Consider the following 21616-nt stretch of genomic DNA (forward strand, 5'->3'; position numbering starts at 1 on the left):
CATCAGAGGTGCTGCCCTGTAATTTCCTTCTTTGGGGCTGTCCTTGCTTGGTTTTGCATCAGGGTAGCGTCGTCCTTGCGTGATGGGCGAGGAAGTGCTCCCGCTCCCACCCGTCGGGAAAGCTTGAGAAGGGGCGGGACTAAACGTTCTTTACGGCAGGATTTGCCAGGGAAGACATCTGGTTCGGGACTTCCATTTTTTAGGAGGGTTTTGATCACTGTTTCAATTTCCTTACCAGGGATTGGTCGGTCTACTTGGCTTTTCCAGTTCTTCCCAGTGCAGTCTAGGAAGGTTACATATTTCTAAGACTTTGTCCATTTCTTCCGGGTTACCGAATTTGGTGGCATATGGCCTTTCATAGTATTCTCGTATAATCCAGTGTTTCTGTGATGTCTGTTGTAACTTCTGTTTCATTTCCTATTTTGAGTCTTTTTTTCTTTTTTCCTCAGTGAGATCACTTGCGTGAGGTATCATCTTCTCCCCCTCCACTCTGGGCCTGTGCTTTGCTCGGGAGCTGATGAGTCTCCCGCAGGCAACACACGATTGGGTCTTGGTTTTTAACCCATCCCACTCCTCTGCACCTTTCCATGGGTGCGTTCAGTCCATTTACATAGAGGGTGATTGCTGATAAATTGGGACTTACTGCATCCACTTTATCTTTTGACTTCTGGTTGCTCTGTATCTCCACTGTTGCTTTTCCCTTGTGATTCTGTCTGCTGTTTAATTTGGTGGTTTTCTGTGTTTTTTCCCCCCTTTATCCTATTTTATGTTTCACGGCTCCGCCGTGGATTGCTGTCTTGTGGTTGTAAAATATCTCACACATACAATAGTACTTCCTTTTCATTGCCTCTTTTCTTCATTCACCTGTACCCATTCAGTCCTTTTCCTCCTCCCCTTTTCTGATTTTGTCACAAATTTCCCCCTTTTTTATGTTGCCAAATCGTACTCATTACCCACATTGCATACTTATTTTAATGTCCCCTTTCCCCTTTAACCTTTCTGTCATAATTGTTTAATAACTTATCCTGAAGTAGATTTACAGTTTTCTGCTTCTGTCTGTTAATCATCTTACTCAAAGTTTTGCATACTTCTTTTTGTTTTTCCCCAACAGAAGAGTTCCTTTCGATGTTTATTGCAATGAAATGTTTGTGGTGGCAAATTCTCTCAGCTTTGTTTATCTGAGAAAAACTTTATTTCTCCTTCGTAGTTAAAGGATAGCTTTTTTGGATAATATTATCCTTGGCTGATGGTTCCTCTTTTAGTATTTTGAATATTTCCTTCTACTCTCTCCTGCCTTGCAATGCTTCTACTGAGAAATCTGATCATAACCTGATGAGGTTTACTTTGTACATTAGTCTCCCCCCCGCCCCTTACTGCCTTGAGAACTCCCTCTCTGTCATTGACTTTGAACAGTCTGAGTGACTGGTGTCTTGGACAAAGTCTTTCCGTGCTGATCCAGTCAGATTCTGTCAGCTCCCCCCATTCTGAAGCACGGCTCTCTGCAGGCCGCAGAGGCTCTCGTCGGCCATCCCTCTGAGCAGACGCTCTGTCCCCTCTTCCTCCTTCTCCTCTGCACGCGCCTAGGACCTTGGGTTGCTCTCGCTGGTGTAGTCAGCGAGTTCTCGAGGGGGTCTTCCTTCCATCCTCTTACACGCTCAGTGGGTCCTCCAGGGTCCTTTTTGGGTTTCTGGCTTTGAGTTAGCTAATTCTCTCTTGCACCTGGTCTGCTCTGTTTCCAACACGCCGATGCATTCCTCGTTTCCTTCATTAAGTTCTCCAGCTCCAGAGTTTTGGCTTAGTTTTTTTTTTTTTTATTATTGCTTCAACCTCTTTGGTAAAGTGCCCCTTTCGTTCATTCATTCTGTTCCTCGTTCAGTAAACCAGCTTTCTGAGTTTCCTCGTATACCCCTGAGTTTCTTATAACTGCAATTTCGAATTCTCTGTTATTTTATTCACTGTCTTCCGTGACTTTGATCTGGTTTCTGGAGACTTCTCATTTTCTTTCTGTGCTCGCCAGTTACCTCGGCCACGCTGTTTGGTGGGCTGTTTCTTTGCCTGGGCCTTTGAGGTGGAACTCTCCTGTTTAGATACGCTTCTTCTCTCAACAGTGCATTGGGCTGATAGGGATGGTGCTTTCTTTTGTTTTCCAGTAGATGGTGCTGTATTGCAAGCTTTTGTTTTCTCTCACTCGCACTGTTTGTACTGCTGGGATCTCGGGCGTCCTCTCTGTGATCAGCTCCCCTTGGTTATGGGGCACCGCCGCTGTGGGAGGAGAGTGGTTTTGTGAACTCCCGGAGCTCCCTCCTCTTTCTGCTGTTTGTGGTTTTACCGGGCTGTGCCAGGGTGTGTGGGGAGAGGAGGCCAGTCCGCTATCTAGCAGTTTTGCCCCACCCTTCCCTGGGTTGTTTACAAGTTCCCAGCCACCTCTGCTGCTTCTGCTTCGAGAGGGGAGGGGGAAGGCAGATGCCTTGTCGGAGAGCAACACTGCTCTGGTCCGCAGCAGGGGTTGGAACTGCAGCTCCATGCTCCCCCATGATGCTAGATGGAGCAGCGGTGGGTGCCTGGCTGCGTCCCTGCCCACCCACAAGGCTGCCTTCGGATGTCCCAGTGCACGGGTCTTTCTGGTCCGTCGTGTGAACAGGGGATCCTGTGCTGAGTGACAGTTGAGTGACTTTTAAATTTAAGGGGAGAAACAATGGAATCTTCTTACTCTGCCACAAGGCTGACAGCACTCTCCTATTAGTGTTATTTTAGTGGCTGACCAGCTACTTCATCAATTTAATCTACGTACTTCTACCAGATAATTTTTCCCTAAAATATGATTTCATTACATTATAGTTTTGCTAAAAAACCTTTAAGGGCCTCCCATGGCTCAGAGAGTGAACCCCCACTCCAGAGTCCATGACAGATTTCTACATAATGGCCTTCGATGAATCACACCTTGCAGAACTCCCATCCTGAGTAGTCCTCTACACACAGAGGAGTGGCTTGGTCATGTGACTTGCTTTGGCCAATGGAGAATCACCAAGTGTAATTCCTGCAAAGGCTTGCACTCTTAGAGCAGGCTATTATGCCTGCAGGAGGGCATGAGCCCAGCAGCCCTCAGCCCCACGGGGGACTGTGGCTGCAGGCGCGAGGCCGAGGGGTCCAGCGAACTGCACTGCCTTTATAATAAACTACCGTTGTCTCATGCCACCGAGTTGAGGGGCAGTGTATACCGTGGCAATAGACAACTGAGGCTGCACTGGAGTGCATTAACACTCCGACTCCACCCCACCACATGTTTCAGCACCCCCCGACAGGTGCTCACCCATGCCGGTGCGGACCCCAGGTCTTGGCCTGGATGCGGTGTTTTGTGCCCGCAGCGCTGGCGCGCAGCCATCTGCCCGCTGAAATCTAACGTCTGTCAGCTGGCTCATCGCCCCGCCTCCGCCGCTCAGACTGGGGGGCACTGCCCATCCCATGCCCTTTGTGGGCTGCACACGTCCACGTTGCTTACAACCTAATCTGCCTGATCTGGCATCCTTGGCTGTACTGACAATTCCTACCAGGGGCTCTACAATTTATCCAAGTTTCTCGGTGGTTCCAACAAAACCCAGATGGTCTGCAGACATTCTGGAAATACCTTACGAAGCACAGAATAGTCCCCGGAAAGTGTTAAAGCGGTAAGAGCCCTTTGGGGAGAAGCCGCTTTAGCAGGGACGGAGCCGCAGGCTGTCGCTGGGCTGCCCTGTGGAACTCGGCCTCAGGAAGGCAGCACATGCCGGAGAGAAACAATCACTGCGGGCCTGGAGACTGCCTTTACCGGGGCGTCTGCAGCAAGGACTCTGCGGCCCCGTGACTAAGCACCCGTCAGGGGACGGTCAGCCGTGCCAGACTCCTGCCCTTTGAAGGAGGGAGGGGCCGCCCGCAGGAGTCACCCAATCACGGGTGCTGCTGCAGGGTGACAGATCCCAGGACCGCCACAGTTCCTGACACGGGAAATGTCTGGCAGGCAGCAGAGATCCAGAAGTAAGTAAGCCGTTTGCTTTTCCACTGACCACAACAATGGGGCGCTCATCATCCCCAGTCCAGTCCGCACGGCCTCCAACCCGGGGCGCGCTCCTGTGGGAGCCGTGCAAGGCCACCGGTTTATGGCAAAAAACCGACAGAGAGCACCCGAGGGTGGGGCACGGTAAAAGTTAGAAAAATGAGACACACCCATATTTTTCCGTGCATAACGCGCACCCACGTTTTTGGCCCAAACTTTCAGGGCAAAAACCTTTTGCTTTAATTTTGTGATTCAATTATTTATTTGTTTATATTTAGGAACAAAACTGATGATCACATTCCGGGGTATTATTTTGCATACAGATGTTATTGCTTTTTAGAGTTGCCCTTTTAATGCGTAAGCATAAATAAAAGAATTAAAAACATTTATATATATAGGTGCGTCATTAGGACTACCCACGTATAATGCACATCCTTATTTTCCCCTCAAAAATTTGGGCCGAAGTGCACGTTACACACGGCAGAATAAGATATAAAAAGACACAAAACTTCATCTGAAGCCCTTTCCAGACCGAACCAGTGGAAGCCAAGTGTCCTACTCACGTTCCTTGGTGGTCCCAATGAACCAGGGTCGAGGGTGAAATCGGGGTCTGAATATTTGGGGGGCGACTTCTGCTACCAAGGGGAAACTGTTTTGACCATGCTAGAATCTGGTGACTGTCAGCACCTCAGGTTTTCACGGCGGCCGTCGACAACGCCCGCCTTCCGGCAGGAAAGCCCTCCACGCGCGTGTGGAGACGCGTGTCAGCTTCCTCGGGCGGGGACGCTGCAGACCAGCCCATACTGCTGGCTCTCCAAGGGAGACCACAGCAGCCAGTGCCCACCTTCGTTTTCAACAAGCATTCGCTTTGACATGAGAATCTAGGTTCAGCCTTCAATGTAGATGTGTTTCCATTCAGGCTAGAAATTTTACTGCTCACGTTACGATCAAAAGCGATATACCCAAAAGGCAAGGAATTCTTCGATATAAAGAAAAGGGTAATTCCTATGCTGCAGGATACTAAAGTAAATATTTTACGTACACATTTTCAATGTTCTTAGTTCATAAATAATTCGGTTGAAGAAGCAGAAAACACATTTATGGCAAAGATTTCAAAGACTGAACCATGTCAAAAAATATGACTTGATAATTAAAATACAAAACTCATACAGCTGCTTATTCAATTTACTCATTTCAAATATACTAATATTCTATTATTGCAGAGTTGTGTAGATTACATTACGTGTAAATAATTTCCATCAATTTAAAGGTATTTTTAAAACCTCTACATCAAGCATTTAAAAACAATTAGTAAACTACTTACTGAATACATGCTCTACATTCATACATTTATAAAACAGAAAGACTTACCATTAACAGCTTTTTCATAATTTTTTCCTAGGTTTATTAAATTTCGCAGCCGTGGGTTGAACTGCTCCATAACATTCTGGCAAACGAACAGAACAAACGAGTTAGTAAAATACGGGAACAGGAGACCGAGCGGTCTCCAGATTCTGTCGCCCCACAGCCGGGGACACCCACGCGTGCTGGACAGCACGGCCGACGAGGACAGGGCGTGAAGGCCGACCTGCAGGTCGTGCGGCCACACGTCTCCGAGATGACGGATCGGGGTGCTCGCGCCGCAAGGTGTCCGTGACCCCGGCGGTTCCGCAGGTGCCCGCGGGCGCCGAGACCCTGCTGGGAACGGAGCAGGCGGCAGGCGGGCTGCCCCCCAAAGCGGACCCTGCAGGTGCCGTGAGCCCGGAAACTGGTGCCACCTTTGGGTTTAAGTGGATCAATGGCTGTCATCCCAGGGATCGGAATTGAATTGCATGGGCAGCGTTGTGGCTGTCAGCTGGACAGGAATTTGGAAGAGGTTTTGTGTTTACTGTGCCTCGTGGCTGGGGGAGGCAGTGGGGGTGAGTGTCGCTGGTGGCTTTAGGACACTTTCTAGGTGGTCACTGTTGCCCCCCTCAGGAATCAGCTTATTTGTTGAATGCGGATGGAGCGACTACTGCGTGCGCGGTCCTGTGCACAGCAGTGGGCGGACGGACACGGCTTCCCCTCGTGGGCGTCCCGGTGCCACGGCTCTGCAGATGTCGGGTGTCTCGTACACTTAGAGACAAACTGCTGTGACAAGTGTAAGACAGGCAATTGTGTGGAATGTGACTGTAAGTCTAAAACATCCTAAATCTGAAGCGCACACCAGGAATCCTTCCCAGGGGAGTCTGGCCTGACTCAGAACACACACAGTGACTGAAGACATCTGTTCCCCCCACAAACAGTGAGCTTCACTCACTCCAGACAGAAGACGCTTGAGCCCCGATCCCAAAGTCTGTAACGTTGGTAGAGGACCAGGACATGGAAAGAATGAAAAACTCAGCAGCATTCAAAGGGGCAGATACTTGACACACGCCACGTGGGGTCCAGAGGTTCTCGGTTACGAGTTAGCAGAGAGAAAACATCACTCTTATTTTATCAGGCAGTCATGAAAGCGTACCATGAAAAATCACCCCGCCTCGCCTTTCCCCACGCCTAGCCTTACTCCTGAGGGCCCTCTTAGAGGTGCAGCTATTCTTGTACCCACTGCCACAGGTTTGAGTAGTCTTAATTTCTCAACACTGGGCAGTGACTACAGGCTTTCTGCCACCGTAGACGAGGATTGGCTCTCCACATCACCCCACTTTCCTCTCCCCAGTCCTTCCTCCATGGTTGAATGGCAATTTCCTGGTAAGTCAACAGCCAGGTTTTATGATTACTTTGTAAATATTTGCCACTACTAGGCAAGGAATGGACCGAGGACTGCAGCCACTCTCTTGGTGCAGCGCTTTTGTTTGATCACTCCCTCCCCTTCCTCATGCTTGTGCTCCATTTGCGTCCTCCCATGTGTTCTGTCGGATCTAGCAGAGGTCTGTCAATATGATTTTTTCAAACACACAAAGCTAACAGCTAATCTGCCATTCCATTCCCCCCCCGAACTTCCTCCAAGGACTCCCCAGCCTTTTGCTCAGTCTGGCCTGGGTGTCCCCGCTACGCCGCTGCCCTTGTAAGTCCCCTTCTGGTCCCCTGTGTCACAGCTCTCATTAGCTGGACTCCACACTGTCCTCTTCCTTTATTCCTGCTTCCCGGAGGTCACCCGCCAAGAATGACCCACGAATTGATGCATGAGGTATACCTGAGTGCCCATGCACGTGAAATTATTTTTGTCTTGACATTTGATTGATATTTTGCTGGCTAGAGTATTATAGATGGACAGTGATTTTTCCCTTAGGATTTTTAAGAGACTGCTCCACCGTCTTTACTATCCAGGCTTGCTATCACTGCTTCTTCTTTCTATCTGATTTTTCGGGGCGGGCGGGGTTAGGGGGGCTCATTTCTGGAATAATACACAATGGTCGGTCTCACCACAGGTGCCTTTTTTCATCTATTTCACCGAACACTCAAAATACCCCATCTGACTACACAGAAAATTACGTCCTTTGGTCTGAAAAATGTTCCCATTTCGTTTCTTGTCTCTTCATTTTTTTATGGCATTCTGATGAAGACTTTATACATCCTGGAGTTATTCTCCAAGAGTTTTTCCTCTGATTTTCCACCTTTTGTTCTGTATCTCGGACAGATACCCTAGACTTTACATGCCAACTCTCCTACTGTTTAAAACTTTAATTTGGGCTCTGTCAAGATTTTTTATTACTCCTTTTCAAAAGCATCCCGTTTTTGTCTTATGGATGCAATACTGTCTCATTTGAATAAACTGTAATTTTGGGTATTTCCTTCCAGTTCCCCACGTTATGTCCTGATTATTTCTTCTCACTGTTTGGTGTCCACCTGTATTTTGTGTTGAAGGGGTTCCTCAACTGCCTGGTGATCCTTGCCTAGTTCATGTCGAAGACTGAGCCCCAACACACAGGCTGGAAACCTGTGGGCGTAGTTATGAACGCAGGGCGGCCATGGACTAGCGGGCTTCACATGGAGGTCAGCGGCAGACAGACTGGCCATGGGACAGTAACGAGAGGCCACTGGGTCATTCCAGAACTGTTTCTAATTTCCTGTCATTGGGTTGGGGAGGGGCAACCACCAGGAGACGGGCTTTCCGAGTCAGGAAGGGGGCTGGGGATCCCAGTTCACCGAGCTGACTTTTACTGGATTCCCACGTTCAGCTCTGAGTTTCACTCCCCTCCACCCGTGGCTGGTGTTTCCGAGTCACTATATTCTGAGCGCAAATCCCCGGCCCGCCCGGCAGAGGGCGCCACTGTCAGCAGTGGTGGCTGGGGTTCTCTCGGGGCGGTGACGGGTCCCCTCTCCCGGGTCCTCTCTCCGTTTCCTATCACCCCAAGTTTCTTTAGACCTTTTCTCAACGGCTATTTCCATGTTCAGATTGCTACACTGTGGACGTAAAGGGTCTTTTAAAAAGTTCCTTTGCCATCATTTTACTCATTTTCATGTACCCTCAGAGAAAAAGAGCAGAAAAACACCTGCGGTCCACCTGCTCTGTCCGGCTGACACTCGTCCGTATTGCGGGAGCAGCCGCTCCGGCGGGAGGGACGCAGCCGTGGGAGCCTCGCTCACGGCCGGTGGCCGCCCAGCCCCGAAGCCGGCGCTGCCCCTCACCAGCCTCCGGGTCCGGGCAAGACGGCAACCCGCGGCACCCGGACCCGCGCCTGTGCCGCAGCTGCTACTCTCCGCTCTCCCCTCCAGTTCCTTGTTTTGCTTTCAAGCTTTTCGTTCTGAAATAGTTTAAGAGTCACAAGAAGGTGTAAAGATTGTACGGGGCTCTCACGTATGCCTCTCCCAGAGCCAGCTTATAAAGCCACCGCGCTTTACGAAAACCAGGGGACTGACAGGGGCACACACTGCTCACTGAACTGCAGGCCTGACTCGGATCTACCGGTTTTTATGTTGCCTTTTTTTTTTAAGCGGTGCACTGTGTCTACGGAATTTTATCACATGCACAGACTTGTATAGCCACCGCCACAATTATAATACAGAACTGTTCCATTAGCACAAAGATCTCCCTCATGCTACCCCTTCGTAGCCACAACCCCCCCACCAACCCCAACCCTTGGCCATCACCGATCTCGGCTACTGAGACTGCCCTTGTAAAAGTGCTATACAAACGGAATCACGTGACCTTCCGAGACTGGCTTCCTCACTGAGCACTAAGACCTTAAGTACCATCCAAGTGGTTGAGTGGATCAGTTTAGTCCTTTTTTTTTTTTTTTTTTTGGGTGCTAGTGGTATTCCATAGTATGGAAGTATCACAATTTGCTCATCCACTTATCCACTACACATCTGGGTTGGTTTCCAGCTTTTGTCAATTTCCAACGAGGCGGATACGGACGCTCACTGATCGGTTTTTGTGTCAATACAAGGGTTTGTGTTCGTAAGACAAACACCTGGGAGTCCCACCGCTGCGTCATCTGGTCGGTGTATGTTTAACTTCATGGGCAACTGCCACACTGGTGTCCAGAGCAGCCGCACCACACTTCCCGTTCTCATCAGCAATGTATGAGATGTCAGTAATTTCAAAAATCTAGTCATTTCGGCAGAAGATGGTTACCTTCTAATAAATAGATAAAACTGTTTTTCAAATATCTCACTTAAACTTCTTATGAGACCAAGTCTGGATGATAAGACTAGAAGTTCTGATAAAAAGATAAAGTTAAGTTTAAAATATCACCTAAAACAATAATCTTATGAGGCTGAGCCTAGATGGTAAGAATATAAGGAAAGTGATACGGAGTTCTACTGGGAAACACTTTAATTAAGACTTGAGAGAGCACAGTCAGCCTCACAGAAAATACAAGAGTTTTTAAGCTTCAACATTTAACGTATACTTCAATTCTTTACTATTGAGGTTTAGCTCCAGAAATTTCCCCTGTAAATTTTGGCCTCTTTGAACAGTGGGAAACCCACTGCTACACTGGCGCTTGGCCATTAATTTAGTTATTTTAACTGAAGTACAAGTATTTTTAAACCCCAAAAGAAAAAAGCAGTGCTGTGTTTGTGTTCCACAACCCACATGATATTACAGTAGCAGTGGGTGTCCTTGGGGATTGGACGGGTTCCCTATTTTTTTTTGGGGGGGGGGGGAGGACGGCGGTTAGGTCAAAGGTCATGCTGTGTCAAGGCTTGAGCCCTGAGTTGTTCATGAAGCCTAAAATTCAGCGAGAATCACAAGTAGTGATGAACGAATCCATTTTACTTTAATTTAAATTAAGAGTAAAAGGCTCAAGATACCAAGTATGGAAACAGAATAAATTACAAAAGGCATTCACTGGCCAAGAAGCACTACTTTATTATAATCAATAACAAAAGCTCAGTATGTATTCCACCCGTTACTGCCTGGCAAGGAGGCTAATTTGCCAAACTAGTTTCAACCAGGGCAAGTCTCATGTCCACTCAGAGGAGCATACGGACAGTCTGGGCTGAAACGCAATGACGGCCAACACCGCTGCCCTCCCGTGCCGAGTGTCCTTTGAAAAGGGGCCCACTCACTCGCACGAGCGCCCCGGCCCGAGCTGGGGTCCACGGCCGGCCGTTACACACAAAATGCCGAGGAGCAGGCCCCCGGGAGCCTGCAGGCGCGTTTCACCGGACTTCCAGCCGGCCCGTTTATCTCATGCACTTCCTCTACTCCTGGGGAGCGACAGATCATAATGCGAAAATGAATTATACAACCTTACGATGGTTTTAACTTCCTTACCATTGAGATTTTTCTTTCAGTTTTAAAAAATTATTGCCTTTTCCACCTGGGACTATAGACTATGAAGCATAAGTTAATAGATTATTACTAGGTAGAGAGTTAAACTGAGCAGACTTTAAATTTCTAAGAATTGCTTTCTCTTTCTGTTTCTTTTTCCAGTCCCCCACCCCTATGACCAAGGACAGATTATTTGGTATTTGAGTGCTTTATTTTTCTTAATTGAAAAACATGGATAATATTCACCCTGGAATAAGTTTTAAAAGTGATTTAAGAATCTCTAATATTGAGTTTTATAACTTGATTCAGGTACTGTATGTACCCTTGAAATTTTCCATATTATTTTGTTTTATACAATATCACACAAATTAGTTTAGCATGTTGCAATGCTTAAACTAATCAAGGCATCATTTAGACTCCTGTGACAAGAGCATTCGGAAATAAGGATTAAATATCTGAGAATACTTCTAGATAGACAGTATTTGTTGAAAACCTCACTTTCTCTTTTCTCGTGTTGTCGGAAGCTGCTGTTCTGGACAACATCATCAATACTTAATCATGCCCCTGCCTTCAGGGCAAGTACCAGCGAGTAACTGGCAAACAGGCAGCTGCGTGTGGGCTGACAGATGGCCAGGGGTCGTGTTTTTTCACACCCACTGGAATGAGGGGTGGGGGGCACAAACCAAGTAACAAAATCAGGCAACTGAGATGTTTTTGTTTGAAGAAGGATTAAATTAGGGCAGACATACTCAATTCAAATGTATAAACACCCAAAACTGTTTCCCTTCAGTCTGTACTATATATTTATGCTACCATCAACATGCATTATAAATCCAACTTGTATTATCTATAATTTGTAACATGCCATCCCCATAGGAGTGGGGTGGGGGCACAAGGGGAGATGGCAGGAAAAAAACTTTGGGAAAAAAAAACCCACAACCAATCAGAACAACAAGAAAAAGAATGGAAAAAAACAAAGACCCAACCCAGAGGGAGTGCCTGGGGACAACGTCAAGAGACCCGACGTTTGAATCACAGGGGTGCGAGAAGGAGAAGAGAAAGCATGATATCGGAGATCTATTTGAAAAAATGATGAGAGAAAACTTCCCTAATTTGGTGAAGGAAATAGACATGAAAATCCAGGAAGCACAGAGAGTCCTCAACAAGATGGATGCAAAGAGGTCCATTCCAAGAAACACAACTAAAATGCCAAAGGTCAATGATAAAGAGAGACTCTTAAAAGCAAGAGAAAAACAGAGAGTCACCTACAGGGGAGTTCCCATCAGACTGTCAGCTGATTTCTCAAAAGAAAGTTTGCAGGCTAGAAGGGACTGGCAAGAAATACTCAAAGTCATGAAAAGCGGGGGCCTCCAACCCAGACTGCTCTACCCAGCAAAGCTGCCACTGAGAATCCAAGGGCGGATGAAGAGCTTCCCAGACAAGGAAACACTGAAGGCGTCTGTTATCACCAAACCATTACTGCATGAAACGTTAAAAGGAATTATTTAAGAAAAAGATGGGAGGGGTCTGGAGAAACGGATGAAGGGGCGAGAGGACTCAGAAGCACAAATTGGTAGTCACAGAAGAGCCAGAGGAACAGAAGTACAGCATAGGAAACGGAGCAGCCACAGAACAGCAGCATGACCCATGGGCGTGAACAAGGGTGTGGGGACTGCCTGAGGGAGTGGGAGGTGCTGGGAGGAGGGACCGAGGGGGGAAAAGTGGGACAGTTATAATAGCATAATAAGTAACATATAATTTTAAAAAAAGATAAAGGAAAAACTTTGGCCTGGAGTCCTTGGGCAAATCACACCACCCCCTCACTGAGCCTCCAACCCCTCCTTTAGAAAACGGGAATAACCATCACGCCCACCTCATGTCGGGTCTGAAGATTCAATCTAAAAATAGCTGATGTTTATGGAGCACGCACGTACTACGTGCTCTGCCAAGCACCAGCACTTTGCACACCCTGATCAGGTGTAGTGATCAGCACTGCAGGACCGAAGCTCGGAAACACCCGCCAGCTCTTCAGACGACGGGCATCCCTATCTCCCCAGATGCCCAGTTACCCCGACTCCTGCTGTGACAGGTGAGTAAAGGATGCCCGTCACCTGAAGCAGTGCCCGTCACTGCTCCGAGTGTCAGCGAGCATGAGCGGGACCGGGATTCACGTGCCTCCAGGGACGAGTGTGGTACAAAGGACAGGGAAAGGGTTGTTACCGGCTTCATTCGTCGAGAACCTTTCATTCCCTTTCCCATCTGAGTCCCACGTGGCCGTTTTTGGGGCGCTGCTGTGTTTCGGGCTCTCTGCCTCGCATTCCGCGTGGGCTGTCCCCTGGGGCCCTAGCCACATGATCGTGACCACCCCCGTCTTACAGGTGAAACAACAAGCCTCTGAGAAGTGAGAGACCGTGCTGAGGGGCCCACCGGCACAGACGTGGTGCCAGGCCCAGACGCTGGGGAAAGCAGGGAGCAGAGGGGAACCAGTGCCCCTCGGCGGTTCCGGCCCAGCAGGCACCGGCCGCCGCTGCCGACAGCCAGCGCACGCCTCTGAGGCGTTCCCGGGCTACCGCGTGCCATCGCCGCCGCGACCGCGGGCGGTGCGCACTGTCCCCTTCATGGTGGGTCAGAAAACGGACGCGCAAGGTCAGGTGAAGGGATGGGGCATTATCGAGCACACGCCGGAATCGGGGATTGGCTGGATGGAGAAGATGTTTTCTCTAAGGACATAATCGAACTGAGTGTGAAGTAAGAACAGTGTTTTGCATGTGTCAAGTGGTTTTCACACCCTGAAACCTACAGTACCGCCAGACACGGTTGTGTCGTGCACCTAAGCTGCCCCACGTGTACGATGAAGTCCGTGCTGTGATAAAATACACCATTTAGTCTGTTAAAACCATTCAAGTTTTAGCAAAAAGAAAATTCACAGCACTCAAGCATAAGACATTACTGTGATTTCCCTGATTGTCTTCTGCCACTTGAGTTTCTGTGGCCAGAAATGAACTGGCCTGTCAGCTTAGGCCTGGGGCCCTCTGCGCCGACAGGCACGCGAAGGGGACCAGAGCGCCCCCTGTACTCCTCCCCACCCCCCCTGCAGGCAGGGGCTTCCTCGCTCCTAACTCAGGGCAGACTCATCCCCTGAGACCTGTCCCGACCCCCAAACCCATCTTTCTCATGTTTACCCTAGGCTACGCGCGCTAACCATCCCAACTTTTATCCCTGCTTACTTTCGACAAACTGTTACTGCCGCTTCGCCCCTTTTCTCGTCTTTGCTGTTACTGCCTTTGCGCCCTTCCAGGGGACAGCTGCTTGCCACACCAGGAATCAGACTTTTAAAAGGTAACGGGAAGAACGGGAAGTCAGGCGTTCTCAGTTTAGAATTCTTCTTCTACTCCATTCACAGTCTCAGGTGAGCATATGTTAAAAATGTAGTCCCCACAAGTAAAAATTTAGAGAAAATGGTAAGATTTTTCAGTTAGGTTTATCTTTGAAATGTCAATTTGCAAAACAGAGAAAGAAAATGGCACCTTTTAGTCTAGTTTTTAAAGACTTTTACCCATTAAAATGAAACACATACATCAATTTCTGCTCTATAAACGAAGCTCACGTACACATTATGGAAGTCCTCCGCTCACAGAAGAAGGGGGAACCCCTCCCCAAGGTGGGCTGTGAGCGCACAGTCACGGCTCCTTCTGACCCCACTGTCCTCTGGTGTTTGTAGGGAAGGCACTGCTGCTGTTCAGGGGCTTTTAAACCTCTACAGCACCACATAAATAAAAGCACCAAACCGGGGGCCACCTTCACTGCCTGCCTTCTCTTTAAAGCCCAGGTAGCTCTAAAGCAAGGCTGTGAACCGCCGGTTAGGTCCAGGTCTGGTCGGGGCGCTCATTTATTCTGTTGCCTGGAAACACAGCCTGGTGACATTTTTCATTTAGTTTTGAACGGGAGAGAAGCCAGCAACATTTTCTCTCACTTACACAAGTCTCAGCTTTATCCACAAAGATTTGAGGCAGAGGTTACAACCAGAATACGGTCCCTAAAAGAAAAAGGATAAACCAGAAAGAAACTTAAGGCCTGGAAAACATAAAGAGAAGTATAATGTCAAGGCTGGGGGGAAACAAAAGCATACAGGCGTGCAAGGCCACAGGGCTGTGATCACTCTGTACCCATCTGCAGGTCCAAAGTTTATGGAGGAAGTTACATTGCACCCAACAGTGGGAGACGCGAAGTCTTGGGTATTTTCCTGGCCAATGTCCACAAACGACTACATATTGTAAGTATGTATGTTTTGCTACTGTTAAAAAACTCCATCCTCTACGGATGGTAGAAAAGGAAGTGATTTGAAAATATCTACCCCACTGGCTGGGGATCAGGGAAGGTGCATTCACACACAATCAGATTATAGCATAACTTGGGGCATGTTTTCTGGAGGGACTTGTGCAACGTGTAGCAAATAGGCTCTAGAACGCACCCACCCGCCGCCCCACACTCCCTCCGGGGATTTCACGTACGGAAACCACCAGGAGTGGGGGCGAGGCCCCGCCCGCAGTGGTGCTCACTGCAGCGCTTCTGCAGCAAAGTGCTGGCAGTGCTCGTGTGCTCAGCGTGTGCTCAGCATGTGCTTAGCGTGTGCTCAGCGTGTTCAACGACCAAGGAGTGGGGCGATACGCTGTGATCAAGAACCGCATTCTGCGGCGGCGTCAGAGCCAGGCGCAGAACACCAGGTGATGGGGAACAGACCCCGAGGGGCATGGGCAAGAGTCAATACTGCTGGGCCGTGTGGGTCCAGGTGACTTTTACTCGCAGGCTCAGACAAAAACGCAGTTTCAGACAGCCGAGGGTGAAACCAGCACGGACACGTAAATGTAAGAACGACTGCCGGAAAGTCAGACTTCTGCATTACCCCGCCGAACACACCACAGCCGGGAGGCCCCTCTCAGACCCGTGGTCCCAGCCCCGGTCCCGCCCGCTGCCCCCGGGGCCACACCTGCGGAGACCAGGCTCCTGCCGAGGGGGCAGACGTCCAACCTCCACGCCTGGGGCAAACAGTGTGGGTATTAGTTTTTAGTCAAAAATGTCATTTGCCTCCTCCCACCAGGGTGGCCAACATGAAAAGGAAGGAAGATAGCAACAACTTTTGACGAGGATGCGCAGCAACAGAAGCTCTGGCCCGCCGCTGCTGGTGGGAGCGTGAGTCGGCGCAATGACTCTGAAAACCTGCGGGTGGTTTCCACCAAAGCCAGACACTCCAACACACGACAGCCCAGCAGATCCGCACCTGCGTGTACACCCAGGAGAAAGGAATGCCCGTGCCCACTGGGCACGTTCTAGAATGTTCACAGCGGTACCGTGCGCATCCTGGAGTAGTCTGAAACCCATCTGAATGCCTCTCGAGAGAAGGAGAGAGAACGCGAGATGCAATCGCACAGTGGCACCCTATACAGCGCAAAGAATGCACTATCACCACTCCGATAACCCGGGTGAATCTGACTGACACCCTGAGGCAAAGAGGGCAGGCGAAATAGGCCACACGAACTTTGGTGCTGTTAGGAGTCAGGAGGGTAGTTGTTATCTTGGAGGGTGCAGCAACTGGAAAAGGGTGTGCGAGGGACTTCGGGGTCATGGTCTGCTTCTTGATCTGGGTGCTGGTTACACAGGTGTGTTCAGTGGTGAGCTATGCACACCTGAGCACACTTTTCTGTATGTATATTACAGCTTAATAAAAAGTTTTAGAAATAAATATACTTGCAAATGCCAACAGAAGCTACCTTAAATGTTCGTGCTTTCAGAACCACTTTCACTTTGGAACTGCAGAAGAAACAGTGTGGAATGTGGAGGAAAACAAAAACCCAGTCTGCTGCGATTCCACACACACCAGGATTCCCCTGCAAGTCTGTCTGTGGCTCATTACAGCAGAAGTGCGAGGTAAGAACTGATGCCCAGCCCCCGCTGGCGTGGCTCAGTGGGTTGAGCACCGGCCTGAGAACGGAAAGGTCACCAGTTCGATTGGACATAGGACACAGGACCCAGGACACAGGCCTGGGTTGCGGGCCAGGTCCCCCGTTGGGGGTGTGTGAGAGGCAACCGACTGATGTATCTCTCACACTTCAATGTTTCTCTCCCTCTCTCCCTCCCTCCCCCTTGAAAAATAAATAAAATCTTTAAAAAAAAGAAAAGAAAAGAATTCACGCCCAATACTGAATAACGTCACAAATGCACACCTGAAAGCAAGCTGAACCTGTGAGCAGTGCCACCTGTCCATCGGCCCCAGGCTCCCAGGCCCCATGACAAGGGCTGCCGCCCTGTCTGCAGAGCGGTCGTGCTACCACAGTTTGACAACCTCTTTCCAATCCAGAAGAACTGCTGTGACAGAAAAAGACATCTACTGTTCGGCTTTGTATTATTTTCATTTTCCCCAGACAAGGAGCCACGATACTGGGCTGTCGATACCTGGCAGGCACCCCTTCGGCCAGCACCTGGCACATGCCCCTTACGTCCCAGCCTCTCTTCCAGCCACCACGGAGCCAGGGGCAGGGTGTCTGGGCTTCTGCAGACCCTGCTTCATCTCCAGCGCGCCTGCAGAAAGTGCATGATGGGGACAGAGGAGGAGATCAAACAGCGTGTGAACCACAGCCGTAACCAGAAAAGTCCAGTGAAAGCTGCAAAAGCCAGACCTGCACAGCAGGGTCCACCCTGGCCACCAACCAGACAGGGACTTTCACTCCCCCCCCCCCCATTAAACCCAAGTGGAGAGGATAAAAAACTGAAGTAAACAACAAAAACCCCTAGTACGCATGCCTAGATTGCCTGCTTTACCCATTGAAATAAAAATACCCCATTTTCTTATTTTTTTTTAAAGGTTTGTTCAAAACATGCCAGTGGTGACAAATTACCAGAATGACAGAAAACGCTGTTGACATCTTAGATCACCAAATTATAGACAGGCGTTCGGTTTGGGCACTTGTCAGTCAGGACAAACTAAATTACTACACAAGAATGGGAGGGGCGGACGCTGGCCACTCACAGGCTTCGGGACTCAGTTTCTCAACAGTAAACAAACAGCAACCACGTCCACCTTGGGAGCTGCTGTGTGTTAGCAGGAAACCGACACCACGAAAGTGTTAAGGCGGGTGGGGGTCTGGCATAAGATAGGTGCCTACTAAATGTCCGTTTATTCTGCACACAGGCACACCTACTATGTGCCGGGATCTGTTCTCAGTGTTCAAACGCCACAAAACAAAGCCCTTCTCCTTTGGGAGCTCATACTCTAGCTGGCGTGGGAAGAGAGATGAACATAATGAATAAATGTATTACACCCCGAGGTGGTTAGGTAGGGTTGCCGGATAGATGGCGTCGTGGGCAGTTTTAAAGAGCCGTCAGAGCGGACCTCTCTGAGAAGGTGGCATTTAAGCAAAGACTCTGTGTCCCCTTTTCCCGTTTTAAGTGTCATGTTCCCCCTTCACTGCTGCTTCAGCAAAATTAATGGAAGTATGACACCCCGAGATGATGTCATAACCATCCCCTCAAAACTTCCTAAGACTTTAAGAGTTCTAACTTCTAGGAAGGTTGTGGTAACTCTTAATTAAGGGTTTTATTTTTTTTTTAAACTTTACTTCTTCCTCATACCACCAAAGCATATATATACTTGTGAGAAAGCCATGCAAAGTTACAGACAAACTGCAAATTACCGGCATGCTATAGACTCAAGTGGGGACAAGGGGAGGGATCTTGCGTCTAATTCTTAATTAGCAGCAGTAACATTACTGGACATTTTGGGGTTTATTGCCATGACATTTGTTTGTGAAGCTGTACAACACAGATCCTCCTGGGAGTTGGCATGGCTCTCCAGTAATCATTTGTCTAAGTAGATATTTAGAGAACTCTACAAATGTGTAAATATTTAAAGCTACTTGATACTGCACACAGAGGATCACACTTCTTTATAATCCCCACTTTCTGTAAAGAATTTATTCCTTTATTTCAAAGTGGGAGAAATTTGAGTATTAAAAAAAAACCCCTGACGCCCATACAAACAAGTCATAAAATCTCATCTGCAGGTGTCTTTTGTAAACGCACCTGGTTAGGTTGTGGTTCTATTAGTAAAACATTGTAGATTGCTAGGTAACATAAAGGAAGTCTCTTAAAAAAAAAACTAGCTAGACTCATCAACACTGACAGATTTTTTTACCCTATTAGGCTTAAACTGTTTTCAGCTTTGGTAGGGGGCAGGGGCATGGGGAGCAAGAACCCGGTGGGCAGGAGGTGAAAGAATTTCAGGCTTTCAGCTCAGCCCTGTGAATATACAATTTCACTGTGCATTTCCATCGCAGACAAAGCACAAACTAGCAGCACTCACTTCATTGCTTACATATAAACTTTTTGTCTGGAGTTGTCTATTCTTATTTTACCATCTCAACATAAAAAACACGACCCTACAACATTAACGAGGGCGTGGTGATTGAGGTCAATCAACAAACATCTGTGAGCTTTTAGTGTACTTTAAAACACCTGGGAATAAAAGCAATGTGCTATGAATAACCTTTCAAGGCATGGGCATTTTTTATATGGCCTTACAAATACATATAACCCAAACTACGAAATCCACACTTTCCCCCTCCTGCCCCAGGCCCTCGGGTAATGCAACCGGCTAAAGTGTGCGGCTGGCATCTGCGGGGCTGTAGTTCCCTTGAGTACCAGCCCCTCCTTGGGGTAGAAGGGCTGAAAGTGAAAGGAATAAAGCACAGCCAAATCACTTCGGAGCGCCTGACTGCTCGTCTCAAGCTGCTATCTCCTCTCAGATTGGACAGATAAGTGTGCCCGTTCTCGGAGGCGGCCAGCGGGGAGAGGAATCTGTGTGTGCACTTTCTCAAGCTTCCCTGGCCCTGCGGGGACTCAGGCTCGGCCTCCAATGCGCAGTGACCTGCATTCCTCAATCCCACGGTTCTTCCTTAACTGACAGCCGTCAGAGTGGCCACCACTGCCTGCGTCTGAGCAGGAACGTTTTATTTACACACTTTGAAAAGACCTCACGCTTCCTGACCCGCCATCTTCACCAGCACTTAAAAGTAACAGCCTCAGTACAAATGTAAAACTTTAACACTCAAATTTCTGGGGTTTCTAAATGCCCTCATTAAGGAAAGACATGGCTAAGGAACGGGTTTTGGTCACAGGGCCTTACTGAGCCCCCCAAATGCCCTGTCAACGGTGTCTATGAACCTATAAATTATAGTCCACACGTTACAGTACTTTCGTATTCCGATGAAGGAAATAAAAATGTTTGAACTTCAACAGATAGATTACGAATATATTTCCACGCTGTCTTAAAATTCTTATCCAACGAAAGTCAATAAAATCCTGATTTGAGGAATTCACGCAGACCCTGCCAATCTAGAGGACTAGAGTTTTAAGGTGGAAAAAAAAAAGTATAAAAATGACCACACTGCGGGCCTTAAAAAATGACTATACACGACTTGGAAAACTTTAAAAGTCTCAGGGGTTCCACGAGCCTCAGCCGAATTACAACAAAAGTTGTTTTGTGTTCTATTAATAGCAGATGATTGAACACGTCTCTTATTCCCCCTGGGATTCATTTCCCACTGAAACTGACTCGACGGGTCACTAATCCCAAGTCTGTGTCTGTTTCCGGAGGAACTCTCGCGCAATGAGTGTGCGTTAAGAGATGGACCGTCACGGCGTTCCTTGAGGTCCGGGCACTTTTCGGAAAACCCCGGGTGGAGGTTTGCTGGACTCCAGTGAACGCCAAGTTGAACTTCCAGCCGCTCGCGAGAGGGGAGGGGGTCGGCGGGAGCGAGGGTCGAGCGCCCCCCCGGAGCGCCGCCCCGCGGAGTCCCCGGCCGCTCGGCTCACCTGGCGCGCCCGCCAGTCCCTCCCGGCCGGGCCCCGCGCGGCTCTGCCTCCTTCGCGGGCACGAGCTCGGCCCCGGCCTCGGGGAGGCTCGGCGCGGCCACGACTCCGGGCAGCAGCTCGGAGCGGGCGTGGCCCCCGAAACCGCACCGATCACCGCCCCTTCCGCCAAGTCCCCCCGAACACGTCGGGGTGTAAACTAAGTAGCGCCATGGGCGTCTCCGGCGCCCGGAGCGGGGGGAGGGGAGGGGAGGCTCTTCCCGCGAAAAGTCCCCTCCTCGCCCCAAGGTGAAAAAGCCGGACCTTCGGCCGGCCGGGCCCCCCCCCCACTTGCTCGGCCCCGAACCCCGAGTCCCGGAGCGCCCCGGCCCCCGGCCCCCGGCCCCCGCCCCGGGCCCGCGTACCCGGTAGGTGCTCTCGGTGAGCCGGTTCACCTCCTCCGGCCCCTTCGACATGGCTGCAGCCGCCGGACGGGCGAGCGCGGGAGGACGCGGCCGGGCCTCGTGGCCGCCCGACCCCGGGCGGCGGGATTGCAGGGGCGCGACCGAGGGACCCTCGAGGGTCAGCCGCCGCCGCAGCCCGTGGGCCCCGAGTGCCGGCGCACGTCTCCGCCGCCGAGACGTCAAAACTTGCAGCGCCGCCGCCTCCGCCGCGGAAGACGGCGAGGAGCAGGGGAGACGCGGCCTGACGCCAGCTGGACGAGCGGGCCGGGCCGGGCCGCCCCACCTGAGGCGGCGGGGTGGGCGGGGCCGAGTGGGCGGGGCGGCCGCGAGGGAGCGCGGCCCGGTTGGGCGGGGCTGGCCCCACCTGAGGCGGCCAGGGTGGGCGTGGCCTAGAGGCCGGGGGAAGGAGAGGAGGCGGGCCCGGGCTGGTGGGAGGGTCTAAGCGGCCCGGGTGGGCGGGGCGGAGGCGAGAGGGGCTAAGTGGGCGGGGTGTACCCACCTGTTGGCACACCCGGCGGGGCGGGCGGCCGACCGGGGCCGCTTCGCTTCCGGCCGGGAGCTCCTGGGGACGCAGGG

At 50.1% G+C, this 21616-nt stretch overlaps 1 protein-coding gene across 2 annotated transcripts in view; it reads right to left on the bottom strand.

Moving 5' to 3' along the window:
- BAIAP2L1 (BAR/IMD domain containing adaptor protein 2 like 1) overlaps positions 1 to 21337 on the bottom strand; it is a 53768-nt gene extending 32431 nt beyond the window's left edge. For both annotated transcript variants that reach the window (XM_045821651.1, XM_045821640.1), the window contains exons 1-2: positions 21002 to 21337; positions 5402 to 5477 (exon numbers count right to left, since the gene is read on the bottom strand). In XM_045821651.1, the coding sequence (XP_045677607.1) occupies positions 5402 to 5477; positions 21002 to 21052 (127 nt within the window). In that variant the 5' untranslated portion in view covers positions 21053 to 21337. The remainder of the gene's footprint in view (positions 1 to 5401; positions 5478 to 21001) is intronic.
- Between the last annotated feature and the right edge of the window lie 279 nt (positions 21338 to 21616).

Source organism: Phyllostomus hastatus, unplaced genomic scaffold, assembly GCF_019186645.2.
Source record: "Phyllostomus hastatus isolate PE091 unplaced genomic scaffold, TTU_PhHast_1.1 phas_contig_150, whole genome shotgun sequence".
NCBI classification, from domain to species: Eukaryota; Metazoa; Chordata; class Mammalia; order Chiroptera; family Phyllostomidae; genus Phyllostomus; species Phyllostomus hastatus.